The sequence below is a fragment of the Mercurialis annua genome, linkage group LG3 (assembly GCF_937616625.2).
Source record: "Mercurialis annua linkage group LG3, ddMerAnnu1.2, whole genome shotgun sequence".
In the NCBI taxonomy this organism is placed as follows: Eukaryota; Viridiplantae; Streptophyta; class Magnoliopsida; order Malpighiales; family Euphorbiaceae; genus Mercurialis; species Mercurialis annua.
The window spans coordinates 70,614,360-70,632,881 of NC_065572.1; the positions used below are offsets into that span (position 1 = coordinate 70,614,360).

General features: G+C 32.8%; 2 protein-coding genes across 2 annotated transcripts; one reads left to right on the plus strand and one right to left on the minus strand.

The window, feature by feature from the left end:
* Positions 1-5,420: 5,420 nt before the first annotated feature.
* On the plus strand, positions 5,421-8,927 carry LOC126673752 (transcription factor ICE1-like). The gene is made up of 4 exons (XM_050368006.2): positions 5,421-6,838; positions 7,777-8,001; positions 8,357-8,527; positions 8,613-8,927. The coding sequence occupies exons 1-4, from the start codon at positions 5,699-5,701 to the stop codon at positions 8,694-8,696; spliced, it is 1,620 nt and encodes a 539-aa protein (XP_050223963.1). The 5' UTR covers positions 5,421-5,698; the 3' UTR covers positions 8,697-8,927.
* A 934-nt stretch (positions 8,928-9,861) lies between these two features.
* Positions 9,862-14,988, minus strand: LOC126673751 (auxin response factor 2B). The gene is made up of 15 exons (XM_050368005.2): positions 14,625-14,988; positions 14,416-14,528; positions 14,136-14,231; positions 13,994-14,050; positions 13,762-13,917; positions 13,565-13,649; positions 13,350-13,440; positions 13,093-13,257; positions 12,891-13,010; positions 12,706-12,781; positions 12,459-12,630; positions 11,082-12,004; positions 10,802-10,992; positions 10,519-10,715; positions 9,862-10,392 (listed from the first exon to the last, which is right to left on the minus strand). Exons 1-14 carry the CDS (start codon positions 14,782-14,784, stop codon positions 10,547-10,549), a joined length of 2,574 nt encoding a protein of 857 aa, XP_050223962.1. The 5' UTR covers positions 14,785-14,988; the 3' UTR covers positions 9,862-10,392; positions 10,519-10,546.
* Between the last annotated feature and the right edge of the window lie 3,534 nt (positions 14,989-18,522).

Genomic DNA, 18,522 nt, shown 5'->3' on the forward strand with positions numbered 1-18,522 from the left:
GCAGCTTGGTGATTGGCTCGATAAAAGTTTATTTGTCGGTTTAAATAACAAAGAGTGAACTTTAATTTATTCTTATTTAATTAAATGAGTTGAATTGTAGTTTAGTGGTATTCTATTCGTTTACGTTTATGAACAATTCATATATAAACTTGTAAGATTGACTCGTTATAACTCGCAAAGAAATCCTATTTAAAACTCGCAAACTGACTTGTATATAAATACACTATAGTTTAAATTAGATGATAAATTGTTAGTTAATGAAAAGTTTGATACTAAATGAAATTGGTTTGTCTTCGTTAATGTTAAACGAGTTTGGCCCCGGCCCATAATCATTTAAAATGAATGAGTTTGACCCTAGCCTGTTTAATATCTAAATAATACGAGTTCAGTCTCAATTCGTTTAACATCTAAATGAACAAAGACAAGGCAAGCTCGAACCGAATAATAAATATTATAAAATTTAAATAAACCGAGTTTAAGTAGAATATGAACATCACATTATACGAGAAATTGAACATAAACACTTTAAACATCGGCTTGGCTCAGTTCGTTAACATCCCTACATATTAGTTAGGAAAATAATTTATATAGCCCAAATTAAAATAAAAAATGTTCATATAAATAAATTTTTTAATTTTAAAATAAAAAAATCACAAAAAATTGATCTAAAAAGCTCATCAATTTTTTAAAATTTATCTTAAATTGATGTTACTTTTATCATTATGGCTATAAATGAAGATATTTCCATCTCAAAATAATTGTCTTCTTTACTCTTTACACACAGTCTAAGAACACACAATCAATATTAAAAAAATTAATAAATTATTTTCATTTTTTTATTATACTTCTATTAAAAAAACTATGACTAATTTACTTATTTACAATAATAACAAAAAAAATGGATTTGGATTTTAAATAAGGATAACATAAAAACGATTTTTAAAAATTGCTATTTACTGAAGTTGAACAAGTATTTGAAAAAATAAAAAAGATGGAAAATAAATAATTGTTTTGGGAGGAATAGAGTATTATTTTTTAAGAAGCTTCATGCATTTTGAGACTATAGTACAACATTATGTGAAGACTTCATGATAGTTCTAGTAATTAACTAAAATTAGCGGACGAAGTTGGAGATATGAGACAGGGATGTGAATATTGTTACTTGTAACAAGTAGGGCCTCATATTCTACACAATTTTATGATGCAAACTTCTTTAAATATCTTTTAAAAATGGCACCCCAATTTTGACCTTTTTCTTCTCTTATCATTTCTTTTAGTCTTATCTTCACTTACCTTGTTTTTGATATTTGTTTATCTTTTCCTCATAAATTTGCCTTCTCTTTAAGCTAAAAATGATATTTAAATTTTGCATAACTGGACTGTAACCAAAGAAACCTGGTCTACCCTTTAATTAAACGCATTCAATGTACTCAATAAGCTCAAATTATTATTAAGAACAAAAAAAGGTTAGAGATAGAGTAACATGTGTTTAAGGTTGGATAATATTATGTTAAAGTTGTGGGTTCATGTTTTATTTCCGACTATATAAAAAAATAGAAAAGGTTAGAAGTAGAATAACATAAGTGATCTTATAAAACTGTTAGGTCGTATATTTAAATTCTCACACAAACACTTTCCCTTCTCAAATTATCAAAAAATAAAAAACATAAGTTATGTTACAAAAAAAATGTTATACTACAAAATTATACATACATTAAAACAAGAATCTTATAGAATTAATAAAAAAATATCTAGTAATTTTTACTTTGAAAATAGTGCCACTCGTGTTACTATTTTAGCGTTGATATTAATTTCTAAAAATCTTACCCCAATCTGACGAATCATAAAATTGTTTTTTTTTGTTTGAGATACATAAAATTGTTATGTTTATTAATTAAATTTTCCCAATCTTTATAAATAAAAATTATTAATATTTTTGTGTGGGCTGAGACAGGCTCTGATTTGAAGCCAGGTTCCAGCCTCCAAGCATCGGTGAAACAATGGGCCAAAACCTCGCCTATCGAATTAAACAAATGTAGCCCACAAATAGTAGTATTGTGCCGGGCCTAGTTAGAAGCTGGGCACTGAGCATGATTTGACATTTACATAACAGAGTGAATAAGAGTATTGGGCTGGGCCTCATTAGAATATGGGCCTGAACATGATTTAGCATTAATGGGTGAATCATTTATGGAAGACCCAGTGTCGCTTGATGACACAGCTGACAGAAGACGGTTGTTTGTTTTTGTCTCGTCTTATAGTTTTTAATAATTGCCACCCAACGACCTGACGTTTGCCCCCTCTTATGAGCAGAGGAGTACACTACTGGTACTGAATCACTGGATCAACATTGTGTTCTGTCTGCTGCGTAAAACGACATCTCATGGTGTCCTTAAAGAGCAACTTTTAGCAAAAATTCAACTGCTGGATTTTAGGTGAAGATAAGATTGGCATATACACCCCAAATAATATGTGGCTAAGCCTAACTTGCTGCTCTAAATTTTTTGTCCCCATATCTTTAGTCAAGCCGAACAAAAATATAATTTGAATTTTAAAATTTAAATTGGATATGTATATAAAAAAAATTAAACACATAAATTGTCATGAATTATAATGTATTTTTAATTCGATAATATGATATATAAACTTCCCTTTTTTTCTATTTGAATTATTAAATGAAAGTTTGGTTAATCGGGTGATGATGTGGAACGTCATAATTTAAAAATATAAGACAGGTGTTAGTCATATTTTTCTATAAGTGATTGAAATTAATTTTAATGAAAGATTTCTGTTGAAATTGCAAATATATCATGGTACTTGATTTGGTTTAGGCTTTGGGTTACATTTAATCCTAAAAAGGTTACAATCTTGACAATATGCAATTGTTTTTAATTAGGAATTTGCACATTGTATTAGATTTGTACAAGAAAATGTATTATTGGCAATTTGAAAGTATAAAATGAAAAATATTTTTTTTGAAAACAATAATTAATTGAATTTCTATGCAATGCAATGATGGGCAGGGCAAGAGCAATTTCTGATGATGTAAAAAATAGAATCACGGGGTTTGCAAGAAGAAAATTAAAGGCAATTTCTTAATTTACCATTTGCAATCAATCTTCATTCATTGTGGTCCTTTTCTCCACTTGCTTCCTCTTTCTACACTTTTGATTCAACAAAATTATGCTAATAATTAGAGGGAGTAGAATCATATACTACTATTCAAAATGTTTGACATTTTATAACTTTAAAAAAAATTGAAATTAAATTATTTTGAAGTATTTTTAGTTTTTGATTGAAAAAATATATTTTTTACTTCTTGCATATAAAAATTTAAAATTATTATGTTTACATACAACATGCTACAAGTATAATCTTTGATTATTATATGGATCCCATTATTAACAAAATTATTAACGGCATTAATTGAAGGGCTAATTTGTTCAATTTGTTTGAATTTAAGGTGATTTTTATACTTTTATTTTTATAGGAGTTTAAATATATTATTTGAAAATAGTTTGGGGGCAGACAGGCAAGTTAAGGGAGTGATTGGGTATTAGGTGCGGTGAAGTAAAAGGACTCACGAGATGCTTGGGATATTAATAGTTCAATTTATCCTCCTCTTCTTCTACTTTGATTTTTCTTCTTTACTGCTAAATCTCAAATTTCAATTCTTTTCATTTGAGCCCACATTCAAACAATTTAATTATATACATTTTGAATTTCATTTTTGAGCGCTCAAAACACATAACATAAATACAAACTTTAAAATAAGTAATCATAATAAACAACAATTATATCAATGTAATTTTTACTTTAGAAAAAATTTATATATAGAGATGATCGAAGTAACCTATCTATTTCGGTAAAATTCAGTTGTAAAATGAAAATAAGCAAATTTTATTAATTAATGGAATGGCATAGTGGATTTCAATTTATTTAAATTGGTATAATTAATTCTGGCTTAATAAAATTTGCTTATTGTTTTTGCAGTTAAACAAAGAGGAAAAATTGCTCACCTTTAAATGCATATAAAGACAAAAAGATAATTGGTGATTATTTTAGCAGTAAAACAAAGAAGATAGTGTTTTATTATGAATATGACATTTGGTAATGAGGACCACAAATTAATAAATATAGCATGTCAATACATAGCACAGACAATCCTAAGTTATATGTAGTCGTTTTCTAAGGGCATTTGCTGTTTCTGGGGTTTAATTACATTTTGGATGAATATATATATATATATATATCAACTATTTGTAATGAAATAATTCATTACATTAGAGGCTGAAATAAATTATTTATCATAGAAAATTCGAAGTTACTTTGGTGTTGATGTATTCTTTTAATCATTTAGAAAGAGATATTATTAGCATTTGCTGGAGAATTTTATCTCACGATCTTAATAGAGTATTGTTTAACAAATTTAGATAAAAACGGTGACTATACAATTGATGATGATAATATAAATAAAATAACTTATTTTATGATAAATAAAGTACCATTAATTATTTGCAAAATGCAATTACACAATATAAGTAAATTATTCAAGTACAAAATCATTTATGTACCAAATTTATTAATAATAATAAATATATAAAAAGTAATATAAAATAAAATTAAAAGGATTTTTTTTTTATTTTTTAAAATATAAATTATATTAACAAATTGAAATATATATATATATATATATATATATATATATAAGGTAACTACAAAACTACCCTAAAACATCACTTAATTTACAAATTTACGTATTTAGTCAAAAAATATCTAAAATTTAAAAAACTTTATGTAATTTACGTACCTTTTTAAACTATAAAAAATACATTTTTGATAAATTATCAATACATCTCTAATACTGTATGTAAAAGTGAAAATTTATTTTATATTTTTGCAAATTTTTTAGATATTAAATGTAAACTTTTTGAGAAGTACGTATTTTTATAATTTTTTCTGTTTTTTATATTTTCCCATATTTCAAATGATAAAATAAATTGCCAATTAAAATTTAATTGAAGAAAAATAATAAAAATACTATAAATCTAACGACACCAAAAATCTTCTTCTGCTTTTTCTTCTTTAGATTTTCAGTAAATAATTTGCTACTTATTTTTTTTAACTTTTTAGAATGCTTTATTTTTAATTCTTTATTTCTAATTTGCTTTAATTATACTTCAAAAACCTTTATAAACTAAGAAATTCCAACACACAACCCCAAAAAAAATTATACTAAATCTTTTGAACCAACCATAAATCTAAACATATATATTAAAAGAAACTTTTAAAAGTACATATCATAAAACGACATCGTCCTCTACCTTTTTTATATATATAGAACTATAAAAAATTGATCTTGTTATTTTCATCAATAAAATAAAGAACTATTTGTAGTTACTGGTTAGGACTAAGTTTAGAAAGTTGCATGAAATTGAGGTTAAGTGGACCTAATGAGATGCCTATCCTTACAAAACAAAAACGTAAGCCAAACTCACTACTTCTACTCATTACTGTAACGTTCAAACAGATGTCATAAACCCACCATTTTTTTCTTTCTTTCTTTACCTCTCTACCTCTTATAAGTTCCCCTTTTCTTTATGCAAACGTCCCTTTTCTCTTCTGTTTTCTTTTCCCTTCACTTTCCAGACAACCAAACAATAAAAGCAACTCATAACAGAATTTTCCAGAACCAAAAATGCTGTCCGGACTAAATGACACCGTTTGGATTCAAGATAATAGTAATCACAACAATAATAAACAAGAACATAGCAGCAAAGAAGATAATAGCATGGCCTCTCTCTCTACATTCAAGTCCATGCTCGAGGTTGAAGATGACTGGTATGCTTCTAACACTACTTCAGCTTTCCAAAACCACCATGACATTACATTTTCACCTAATCTTGGTGACCCTGATAATCTTTTACTTCACTCGGTTGATTCATCCTCGTCTTGCTCACCAAATTCTTCAGTTTTTAACAATCTTGACCCCTCTCAAGTCCACTACTTTATGCACCCAAAACCTAGTTTATCCTCACTTCTTAATGTAGTTCCTAGTACCAACAACAATTCTTTAGATGTTCATGGCTTTGATTTGGGTGAGATTGGTTTTTTTCAAAACCAGTCAGTGACTACAGTGCCAAATGTGTCATCTTTAATGAATAGAGGTGGTGGGATTTTGGAGAATTTTAGTGATTTAGCCTCAAATAATCAGATTAGTAGCTCTAATTTCTGTTCTGATCCGCCTTTTTCGACTACCCGTATGCTTCAATTGCCTGAAAATGGCTCTGGGTTTACAGGGTTTAGGGGTTTTGACGAGGGTTCAGGGAATTCTTTGTTGTTGAATAGGTCTAATAAGTTATTAAGGCCTCTTGAAACGTACCCTTCAATGGGTGCACAGCCTACTTTGTTTCAAAAGAGAGCAGCTTTGAGGAAGAATTTAGGTGATAGCCCTGGAAATTTAGGGTCTTTGAGTGGGATTGAGATAGATAAAGGTAAGAGGGAAATGACTCTAATGGGTGAAGAGAATGAGAGAAAAAGAAAATTTAGTATTGATGATACTTTTGATGATGTTAGTATTGATGGGTCAGGTTTTAATTATGATTCTGATGATTTTACTGAGAATACTAAGATGGAGGAGATTGGTAAAAATGGTGGAAATAGCTCAAATGCTAATAGTAGTATTACTGGCGGCCTTGGCGGCGGCGGCGGCGGCGGTGATCAGAAGGGGAAGAAGAAGGGCCTTCCTGCTAAGAATTTGATGGCCGAAAGGCGGCGGCGGAAGAAGCTTAATGATAGGTTATACATGTTGAGATCTGTTGTGCCAAAAATAAGCAAGGTGAGAAATTTCCTTTTCACTATTTTCTTGTGAATTCGAGTATATGTTATGTTGTGTTTAACTACTGCTGCATTTTTTTAGATATGGGAAAAATTCTTACAATCATTCAGCATGTGTAAGATGATGATGAGAGTGTTTTTTCTTAGTTCTTTTGTCGTTTGAAATTTGTGATAATAAATAATATAGTTACATTAATGTCTTTCACATGGACACTGTACACTGCTTTACTTCCACACACCATAATTTATTGGTCCGCTAGCATAGATAAAATACTATAGTAAACTTGTGGCATGACAAACTCAGTTCATCTTGTTTCTACAATTTAATCTTTCATTGGAGGAATATATCTTATTGTTTTGGATTCTATTTGTATATACTTTGCCTGTTATGTGATTGAAGTACAATGTTTCTAAAGGTTCTAAGTTGTTCACAGTATTCTTCCATTAGGTGATTTGCTTGCTCGTTACATCTATGCGTATTATTAGCGATGAGAATTTGTATCATTGTTACTAGATATAGCTGTTTTTCAGTTTATATTAGGAAAGCTCTTTGAGCCTTCAAAATTAGATCTGAAATACAGATGATATATGATAACTCAGTTTCAATTTCAAAGGGTCAAAATCTTCTCAGTCGATGGAAATATAATATTGCACCAATTCTATTTCCTAGGTTTCATAGCTTAGAAATACAACAGATGGCCTAATCTGCTAGAAGTTGCATCATAGAGAATGCTTAATGTACTAAACTGCTATAAGACCAACTTGTTTAGTACTCAATGTGACTAATTGTTCATGATTTCTCGAAACCTAGCCTAAAATGAAATGTCATGACTCTTCAGAGTTCAGGCCAAGCCCCTAAATAAACAATTTGGAGCTTTAGAGCTTATCATGTGTTGCATATACATTGTATGGTGGGAGTAATACTAATTGTGCTGACAGATGGATAGGGCGTCAATCCTTGGGGATGCGATTGAGTACTTGAAGGAACTTTTGCAAAGGATCAACGACCTCCACAATGAATTGGAGTCAACTCCCCCTGGCTCTTCATTGACGCCCACGACAAGCTTTCACCCGTTGACACCCACTCCGTCAGCCCTGCCTAGCCGTATCAAAGATAAGATTTGTGCCAGCTCATTGCCCAGTCCAAATGGTCAACCAGCAAGGGTAATTTTTCTTTCCTCTGAGATTTTATTAATGCCTCTAGCTTGTCTGTTCTATTTTTAACATTGTGATCCTTAGCTTTTGCTCCTCAAATGCTTGAGGAGGTCTTTATACGGGGTCCTTGGAGAACTTCTGAAACTATTTTTCTGCCATATTCACTCTAGTCCAAATAACAGTGAACTACATCAAATTTGGTTCTTATCAAGCAAACACTGCACAAAAAAACCATGCTAATGGGAACTTGTCGAATCTCGTAACCCAATTGTGTGTTCTTTTCTTGTGGATATGCATTTATCTTTATTGAAATAGTTAAGAAAAAATATAATTCGTGAAATTTTGCCTTGTGTGATAATAATAGGTCGAAGTCAGAGTGAGAGAAGGACGAGCAGTAAACATACATATGTTTTGCAGTCGCAGACCCGGCCTCCTGCTGTCCACCATGAGGGCTATGGACAATCTAGGCCTTGACATTCAACAAGCTGTCATAAGCTGTTTCAACGGTTTTGCCATGGATATCTTCCGAGCTGAGGTAGGTTTGCATTCATTCCTTACTAGTCAAGCATGCAGTCTGAATATTTGTCTATAGGCTGATGTATTTCTTGTTGATATTCCAGCAATGCAAAGAAGGGCAAGATGTGCATCCAGAACAGATTAAAGCAGTACTCCTCGACTCGGCCGGCTTCCATGGTATGATATAACAGTCGCTCACTCTGAAATCGGACAGAAAAATCATCGAGCAACATTATATATTTTCTAATGCTAAGAGGCCATTGGTGATTTCAACTAAATAGTAATAGTTTTGCTTCCTTTTTTAATTTTTGAACTGTATTAATTATAGTAGTTTGCCATCTATAGTTGTTCGGAAGGATCAGAAATCTGTAATTTTCTATGAGGTTTTAGCATCAAAATTATATACGTGTCTTTTTAAAGCTTGTGAAATATGTGTCAAATAGCATGATACACAGGCAAAGAGGCCTTGCACGATTAGAAACAATCCAGAATTGAATTGTTCCTAGTACTAAGTTGAAGCACTTAAATATCAATTAATCACTTAAGTTATTAATTGATCAACATTTAATTTTGATCAATGAATTCAAACGTTGATTATGTAATTCGTTCTAGTTAAACATATGAAGTCCAATCAATAGAAACTAATATAATCAAATAGACTATTGATGGGACCAATATATACTTGAGTTCGTAGATGGATGCTCTTAGTTATGATGTCGATAGAAATACAAGTTGAAATGTCAATACAAATACAAAAGCCAAATCAATTGCATCTTCAGACTGATTCAAATCAAGAATAGTTCGTTTTGTCCGCTGATTTTTGGCTACTCCTTGCTGTGGAGTTTCGGAGCGAAAGGTCTATTGACTTTCATAGTCAATGCTTAGTTTGACCTCATCATCTCTGGTCTCCAACTTAGATCAAAAACACGGTTTTTGACTTGAGATTTTTAGACAGAGACTTGAAGCTTGAGCAATAGGGAAGTGACTATATCCATTGCATATCCAACTTATTGCTTTGTCCTCGTCAGTGTAGATTTGTCCAATTTGATTTGGTCCTCACAGTTGCAACGGCTTTTGTCTCATGTATCACACATTACATCCTGTCTTGCACTAATACTCTTAGGTTGAGTATAGAAGTAACCAACTTCGTATCCGAACCAGCATATCCCTCAAAGCCCCATAATCAGAAACAAATAAAGCAAATCTTTTTTGCTACAAGGGGTCCCAACCAGCCACATTCAATTATTTGGATTCAATCTCACTACCACATATCTTACCAAAGCTCTATAGTACAATAACTTCATAAGTGGGCACAAGCTCAATGTGACTTCCCACCAGAGAGAACAGCTAATATGTACTAAAATTTCAAATAATATCAAAACATAATGTTATGATCATAAGATAGAGTACAGCTATATATTATTCATAACCAAGACAAATTACTTGCAGCTCTGCACCCGACAATGAAGATCCCACAATTAAGGAAGACAATAAATATGAAAAATGAACGTTAGAAGATCGTGACCTGCCCAAAAAAACCCATTAAAACGATGTATGAACTTACTTACATCAGAAGGTGGGGGAGGTGAAGCTAAAACAGCTATGTACAAGGTGATGGGGGTTTAAAATAACTAAGAGAAGGGCTGCAATTGCCCTTGCTCGGCATAGAAGGGGAGTATAGAATATATATAACATATATATATGTATAAATGGACACCATACAATACTATCTCCATGAAGCATGTCCAAAATTGGGTAATATCATTCTTGCCGTCTATTTAGAGATGCCAATAAGTTTGCCATCTTATATAGAACTTCCACATCTCAAACTTTTCAACTGATATGGACTATTAATATCATCCTTCCCAGCTTCCTCTAACAGACCTGAGGCAAGAATAATTACTCATCAGATTTATACATCTAATAGAAAGTAAGAGTAGCAAAGGACCGTTCCAAAATCATTCACCAGACATAATTATCTCAAAATTTATTCGGATATCCAGAAATTACCTAGAATCCAGAGGCAAACCTAATAATTCTAAGTGCTATGCGTCGTGGGAAGTGGTACGCGTTTGGCTTCTTTTGCATCTGTACCCTCCATATCCAATAGACTTTCATCACCCTTGGAATTCAAGGTCCCGGGATTCATCTTTTGTACCTCCTCCCTTGTATAGATGAAAATCTTTCGAACCATGCTCACAAATTCCCTGATTAACACATAAAAAGCCATCAATAACAAAGAGAACCAAACCATAAATAATTAAGTCTAATCAAAATGCCAAAAAGTACATACTGCCAGGGATCATCTCCAACAAGCATCATATCACCCTCATCGTCGGTATACACAATCAGCCAGTTCTTTCTCGGAGCCATTAATTCGCCATCAAACTCAAACAACCGATCCAGCTCGGCAATCAACTCATCATAATTGTTGAACTTGGTAAGATCAACAGACCTGCCAAGTGCAATCCCCTGTTTGTGAACCTAAGAGTATAAACAATTTTAGCACGAATTTCCCCAACTAAAAACATTGATGCCATACAATGACAAACATATGCAAGTAACAGAAATACCTTTGTACAACTCCTCGTTGAACCATTTTGAGCTTTGCTTTGAATATCCCTCGTCTGCAAGTGACCAGATTGAATTTGTTTCTCATTTTCATTCTCTTCAGCTACTTTAGACCCCTTGGATTGTTCTGACCTTTGATCAGATTCCACAGAACGAAGTTGGTGACTCTGAGGATGAGCATGACTTGGCTCATTTAACATGTTTCTATGCGATGTTGCCTGCTCTGGTGAAACAGGATTGCTAAACAGGGGAATACCAAATAGCTTACAGTTTCCATCTGTAGATTTCCCAATATCATGTTCTTGAACCATTACCGGTTTTTGCGCCAGCTCTCTTGCATGAGTAGAATTATCAAAATGAGATGGTGCGGGGGGAGGCATCAACCAATTTCCATGCGATTGCTCAACTCTATGACCATTAAGCACAGGATACTCGCTGAAAGCACTGCATCTGATATTTCCTCGTGCTTGATAAGGTAGATCACGACCTTGTACCGGAACCTTTGTATTAGATTCTGATAACTTGAGTGACAGACCTGATGACATCAAGGACCATGGGCTGGCAAGTAAATTAAACTTGCCTTCATGACCTAATATGAGTTTCCTACCAGCAGCTGCTGCAGATTGATCTATAAAGGGTGAACCAAACCCATGAGATGTATCGGCATTTGACCCAAAGCCTGCTAGCAAATCCGTGTATGTTGGTTCGGGCCTCCCTGAGGGAAACCAACTCTCTGATCCATGTCTTCTTGAAGCAGATACCACATCAATCTTCTCATCTTCCATGGGTGGCCACATTACAGACTTTTCAGCAGTATCAGATTCATTGCTCTCCGCGAAATTGCCTCTCAAGGTCGAATATTCTTGACCTTGCAAGACCCTTGAATATCCAGTAGGGGGAGGGTCTATGGTTACTTTGGATGAACCTAGCCCATTCAACAGATCAAGGTGAATCAGACCGCATTCTATCTAACATAAGACATTAGATAACCATACATGAAAAACGGCTTAATACATAGTTTGACCCCTGAACCTGTACCCTTTTACCCATCTAACCTCTAAACTTAACGTCTCACTTATCGAACCTCTGAATTTGTTAAATAATCCGATTTGACCCCTGAACTTGATAAATATGTAAATATTGAACCCTTCGTGTCCACCTGTCACTTGAAACATTCTAGAAGAAATTGTGTACGGAGGGGTTCAATGTTTACGTATTTATCAAGTTCGGGGGTCAAATCGGGTTATTTAACAAGTTCAGGGGTTCGATAGGTGAGACGTTAAGTTTGGAGGTTAGATGGGTAAAAGGGTACAAGTTCAGGGGTCAAACTATGTATTAAGCCCATGAAAAACAGATGCAAGTGATACATGTGCCTGTACCTTCTCTAGTAAGAACTGACGAGTCGGGGGATGAAGGCACCATGTTGGATCGAGGCCTTTTAGGTCTAGGAACTGGTAGGGGATTCAGTGCAGGAGGAGCCAGAGCAGGCTCGATACTCCATGGTGAAACTCTCTCAGGACGAGGAATGGTAGAAGTTTCATCCCACCTCACCTAAAAATGCATTAGGTAAGACTCTTTGGCATTTCCAAATAAAAGTAGCAAAAAAAATAATGACAAGAATACTACCTTGAGTGACCTCCATTTAGATTCTCGCCACCTTTTGGGATCAGCATCTTCAATTCCAACAATTGTGCCAGTAAATCTACAATAAGAATATGAGCAACTACTGAGTTTACAAAGGAAAAGTGCAGGTAGAAGATAGAAGAATGACAGAGCAACTCCCAACAAAACCCAAAAAGCAGAAACCACACCTTTGCTCAGGAGCTTCTTCTCCTTCAAATCTCATCTTAAACCTCATCCCAATGGAATAATTGTTCTTGACAGACTCCATATATCGATCATATGGAACAATAAACTCAGCTGGGCTTGTTCTGTAACAGCAAATTTTTTAGAGCATTTAGTTGCAAAAACAAATGGAATTACCTATTCAAATGAATTGCATAAACCGCATACCTTGGTTTATAATAAACAGTAAACATGGTTCCTGTGGAGATAGCATGCCACGCTGTAGCAAGAACACCCAAATGCATGCTGTGACTAGATATGACAGATGACGGAACATTACCCTGCTGCCTCATGGCTCGTCTAACACCAACTCGGAGTTCTCCATTCTCACCTCTACAAGTTGCATCCCAAAATAACATTTACTCATCCATAAGCAAAAACCAAATAAACATTAAGATAGAAATTTAACTATAACAGAAGCTAACCTTAGAAAGATAAACGCATCACCGGCAACAAGCCTTTTGGAACTAACAAACACGCTCCATCCACTTTGAAGCAAGTGCCTCCGTGGTTGACCTATCAGAAAATTAGTGTGAGATAATAATGAATACAAATGCTTAAGAAATGCATCCCTTTCTTTTTAACTGTAATTACAAATTAATACATTAAGTGGAGACTATCATGAGAATGCCATCATTACCCCTGAAGATATGCCGAAAACGCCACTCGTTTGTATGCAAATCCTTAGCAACCAGTTCCTGCGTTGGAGGCTGTCTTGACATATCCTATATTATGAACCAAACAAGAAAATGCCAAGTTAGAACGAGGATTATCTATAGCAATCATTATCAAAGAAGTGCAAAGAATTTGCTGGTTACCAGAAAAACTGATACTAACCAGAGGCGGCAGACATTCATCGGCATGTCGCCTGAGCACAGAAAAACCACCATGGGTGCTGGTATCCGAGGCAGTCAAGGTTTTACAAAATGAATGAACATGAAACCGCGGTGGCACAGGTGGAGGATGATCGTTCTTCGCCGAATTCTCATCTTGCTAAAACATAAATAATCAAATCACTGAAATCCAAATTCCAACAAAAAACGTAACTAAATGTCTAAATCTCACTTACGTTGGGTACAGGAATCAAAGTAATTTGTGCAAACACCTCATCAGTATCTGGTTCAGCCTACAATCATAAAACCCCAAGTTAAATTCATATACAAAACAATCTCTCGAACAAAAAAAAGTTAAAATTTGCAGATCAGCTTTACCTTCAAATGGACGTTTATCACCCGACACAAGATCTTCGAAGGAAGATCATAAACTGGCATCTGCTGGTCCGCTACCTGATTTGTCGACGCCTCCACCTATAATTCATTTAAAACCAACCAAATTAACCAAAAAAAATAACTCTATAAAATCATATGTTTAAGCTTTCATCAGCAGCCAGAAATTTCTTAGCAAATTAGCTTACGGACGAAAATAACGTCATCGTTTTGTTATTTCACAGCAGTTTAGAGTGAAAATTCTGGAAAACAACAGTAGACAAACCTGCTCTATGTGTCCTTGAGGAAAGTAAAAAACGAGCTCTTCGTCACGAGGAACGGTGACTAAAGGACCAGCACAAGCATTCCACAGCTCTGTATAAAGAGCCTTCTCCGCGTCTGCACCGCACGCGCCGCCACAGAAGTAGAAAACACAATAAAATCAGATCACCTAAAATTCAACAAAAAAAATATCAACAGAGATTGTTTCTGTACCTTTAGGAGAAACCGGACGAGACGAATGACCTTTTTGCCCTTCCATGGCGACGTTAGTCTCAGTGTAACTAGAAGAGAAGCTATCTCCTCCTCCTACCCTTACGTTATTATTATTTCCTTTTATTGAAATCTCTGAAGAATCCATAAAATCTCCCTTCATTAAATTAAACTCTCTGTAATCACCTCAGATCTCTCATTTCTAGTAAAAAAAACTTCAAAAACAATCACTAATTCTTGTTTAAAACTTTAAATTTTTCTTTAATACTTCAGCAAGCTTCACCAACACACTCTCTGGTTCTATCTGTTTGCTTTCTCTCTCTAGTTTTCTCCAACTTTTATTTTGTGCTCTCTCTCTCTATCTATCTTCTTGTCTCTCTCTTCTCTATCATTCTTGTCTGTGTGAGGAGACGAGGGTCTTAACCATAGTATAGTCAAATCCTGGCCAATTATTTCAACCGCGGTCAATTTTTAACCGAGCCAAAAACCGGCATTCACCGGTTGGTTTAACCTTTTTTAGCCGGTTGTGATAATTATAACCCGTTTCTGGACCAGTTAAAAGCGACACCATTCTGGCTATATATTTAATAAAGGCGGCTTTCGTCATTTAACGGCGTTTGAGATTGTTTCTGTGTTGAGATGACGGCCGTTTGCTTTTCGCCGTTGATTGGAAAGGTGTTCGTTTTTTATGGGGAAATTGGCTTTTGTCCTGCTATTGGTCGATGTGGAGTGGGTTAGGGAGGCAAAGAGGTTTCTGGGGTGCGCAGGATACATATTTCAGCGCATGTTAGTTATGGTTTATTTTACTTGGCCCATCTACGCTGCTGGCTTTCGTGCGCCTGGTATGGTAGGGTACCCTAACCCATGCAGGCAGCACAGTTCTGTTGTCTCCCCTATATTGAATCGGCACGTTATTTACCATAATACCATATTTTCTCTTGAGAATATCATAAATATTTTCTTCATTTTTTTTAAATCAAGAATATCATTAAAAAAATTCGTAATAAACTAATAACTAGCATTTTTTTCCCGTGTAATAACTAGCATTCGAAATTACATTTAATTAGAGTAATAAACTACACAAGTTATAAACTCAAAATGAAGTTTTTTTTTAATAATTGGAGGAAAAGCGTTTGTGGGAAAAATTAAACCAACAACTTTAACAGTTTGTAACAACTCTTATACCATTTAAGATACAGCTCGTTAGTAAGTTAAAATGAAATTATAATATAACTTATTTTTTCATGTTTTATCATTATAGTAATTCTATACATATATTTGATAAATAAATCCAATTTAACTAATTTAATATTTATTATCGTGTTATATTCCTAATAAATTATTTAGATTAAATCAAGATAAATTCTAGAACTAATTGTAATTTAAAACTTATATTAAATTAAAGTAAATATAAATTATATTTGTGTAACAAATAAAATTAAAAATAAAACAATAGAGTGCTTGGATCAAATTTTTTAAAGTGTATCAATTTTATTCTATAGACTTTAATCTATAAATGTAAAACTTTATGAATTTCAATATTAAAATAATAAAATTAAATATAAAATAAACATATTTATAAAATATTTATTAAAAAATAATTTATCAGCCATACAATTGTGAATTTAGCCTTTTCGATCTAAAACATAAATTTAGAATATGATTTTTTAATACAATTTTGTTTAATCTTTCATTTTAAATTTACTAATTTTATCATATACTATTTTTTTTACAATAAAAAAAGTCACACATTTAGCTAAAAAAATAACTTTTTGACAGGCAGAATACCGCGGCAAAATGCCGGAAGAAAGGCGAGAAAAGGGAGGGAAGATGGCAAAAATATGAAAAATAAATAAAGGTAAAAATGTAAATAAGGAAAAAACGCAGGGCAAGTCACGTGTAGAACTGGAGGAAAGCAGCTGTGGAAGGGCAGGATAGTGGGGGCCCACCTGTATTGTCTATTAGCAGTTGTGTATGGTCTAAAGCAACAAATGCAGGAATCTTTGTCCCAATTTAACTTTTTATTTTTCAGAATTACCCAAATATTGTAAACAAAAAGTTAAATCTAAAATATTTGTATTACTATAATTAAATTTAATCAACTACTTTTATCACTGTTGTTTCAGCTTAACCAAACATAAACCAAACTCTGCTTAGCTTTCGCATTATTTTAAGGCCTAATGTCTTAAAAAACCCCGACCTTTTAGCCCCTTTTCAATCATACCCTGACGTTGCAAATTTGTCAATTTTACCCTATTTTGCATTTTTGTGTTTCAATTGTACCCTGAAAAATTAAATTAACGTCTTTTGCGTTTGGAAATTTGTTTAAAACATTCTCCATGTCTCGCATATATTAATTGTATATTTTTAAAATTTATTTAAATTTAGTTAAATTAATTAAGAATTTAAATTAGTGTTAATTTGATTATGGTTTTTAGTTAGTTTTTAAAAATAAAGGACTTATTTGTACTTTTTTGAATAAAAAAGAATTTAATTTCATATTTAGACTTAATTAATTGAATGATTTCATCATTTAAGTAAAAAAATTAACAAAAATTAAAATATTGGGGTACAATTGAAAACGGAAAATTTAAAAGTGGGTAAAATTGACAAATTTTCAACGTCGGGGTGGAATTGAAAAAAAGTTTAAAGGTGAGGGGTTTTTGAGTGATTAGGCCTTATTTTAATACACGGAGCATCTCTCTTAAATTGTATTGGAGAGAAAAATACTTTTTAAATCTGCCTTTATTATAATCTTAAATTTTTGTTTTTGTGATATAGAAAAATCTATTATTTGGTATTTCTATATTTATTTTTATATGTAAAATTGATTCTCTTAAAACTAACATATTTTATTAATTTTGGAGAATGTATGTTTAAGATATTTTAATACTCTTTTGAAATCATTCAAATATTTAGCCTTTGTTAAAAAAAAATCATTCATATATATTTCAATTGTTATTGAATGTTAACTAGTTGTGTTAAAATGGGTCATGACACGATAACACGATTCGTCTAATCCGTAAATTTGGCGAATCCGGGTTGAGGTTTAGCGGGTTCGTGTTGAAAACATGTCAACCTGTTTATGACACGAAATAAATGGGTCATGTCACAGGTTGACTCGTGAACCCATCTAACCCACCTAACCCGTTTATAAATTTTATTATTTATAATAATATAAAAATAAAATAGTTGTAATTATAAAAAAATATAAAAGAAAATTACTAAATTACTTAATTATATTAAAATTTTACAATTGAATATTAATTGATAAATTTGAGGTTAAAATTATGTTTATATGGTTACATTTTTTAAAAAAATGTTAAGTGGGTCGTGTTAGTTGTGTCGTGTTAGCTGTATAATTGTCTTAATCGTGTTATCTGTTTATTTTAACGTGTTAATCGTGTTGTGTCGTGTCGTGTCACTCGTTTAAAATTAATGTCGTGTTAGGGTTGGGAATTTTGACACGATTAGTTAAATGGGTCGTGTTCGTGTTGACCCTAATCGTGTCAACAGATTGGGTCGACACGAACAGGACCCGCTAACCCATTTGATACCCCTAAAGGGACCTAATTACAGGTCTATCTAGTATAACTTTAACATAATAAACCAGTAAAAACGGTATAACTGTAACCTGTCTTAAATGCCACTTATACATATACAGCTTTCTTTGATATAGTGTAATTTAGAATGAACGAAAGATAAATTCACCCTCTCAACTTAATACGAAATATCAACAAAGTTATTTTCGCAAAAAATTGGATCAAACTAATTTGCAAGTTTATACTTTAACATCGAAAAAGCCTTTTCCCACTTTCACTCCTCGAGTTAGATACACTCTCCATATAAGAATGGGAAAATTTTGAAAAGACTCTTAATTTTTTAGTTATATCTTAAATTG

Excerpts from the sequence above, each read along its gene's own strand:
- LOC126673751 (XM_050368005.2), bottom strand. The coding sequence starts at position 14,784 with ATGAAGGGAGATTTTATGGATTCTTCAGAGATTTCAATAAAAGGAAAT. Across the intron at positions 12,782-12,890 it reads GAAGAAGCTCCTGAGCAAAG|ATTTACTGGCACAATTGTTG; the intron begins GTGTGGTTTCTG and ends TTCTTATTGTAG. Across the intron at positions 12,005-12,458 it reads GTCAGTTCTTACTAGAGAAG|GTTCATCCAAAGTAACCATA; the intron begins GTACAGGCACAT and ends TGAATGGGCTAG.
- LOC126673752 (XM_050368006.2), top strand. The coding sequence starts at position 5,699 with ATGCTGTCCGGACTAAATGACACCGTTTGGATTCAAGATAATAGTAAT. Across the intron at positions 6,839-7,776 it reads TTGTGCCAAAAATAAGCAAG|ATGGATAGGGCGTCAATCCT; the intron begins GTGAGAAATTTC and ends TTGTGCTGACAG. Across the intron at positions 8,528-8,612 it reads TGGATATCTTCCGAGCTGAG|CAATGCAAAGAAGGGCAAGA; the intron begins GTAGGTTTGCAT and ends TTGATATTCCAG.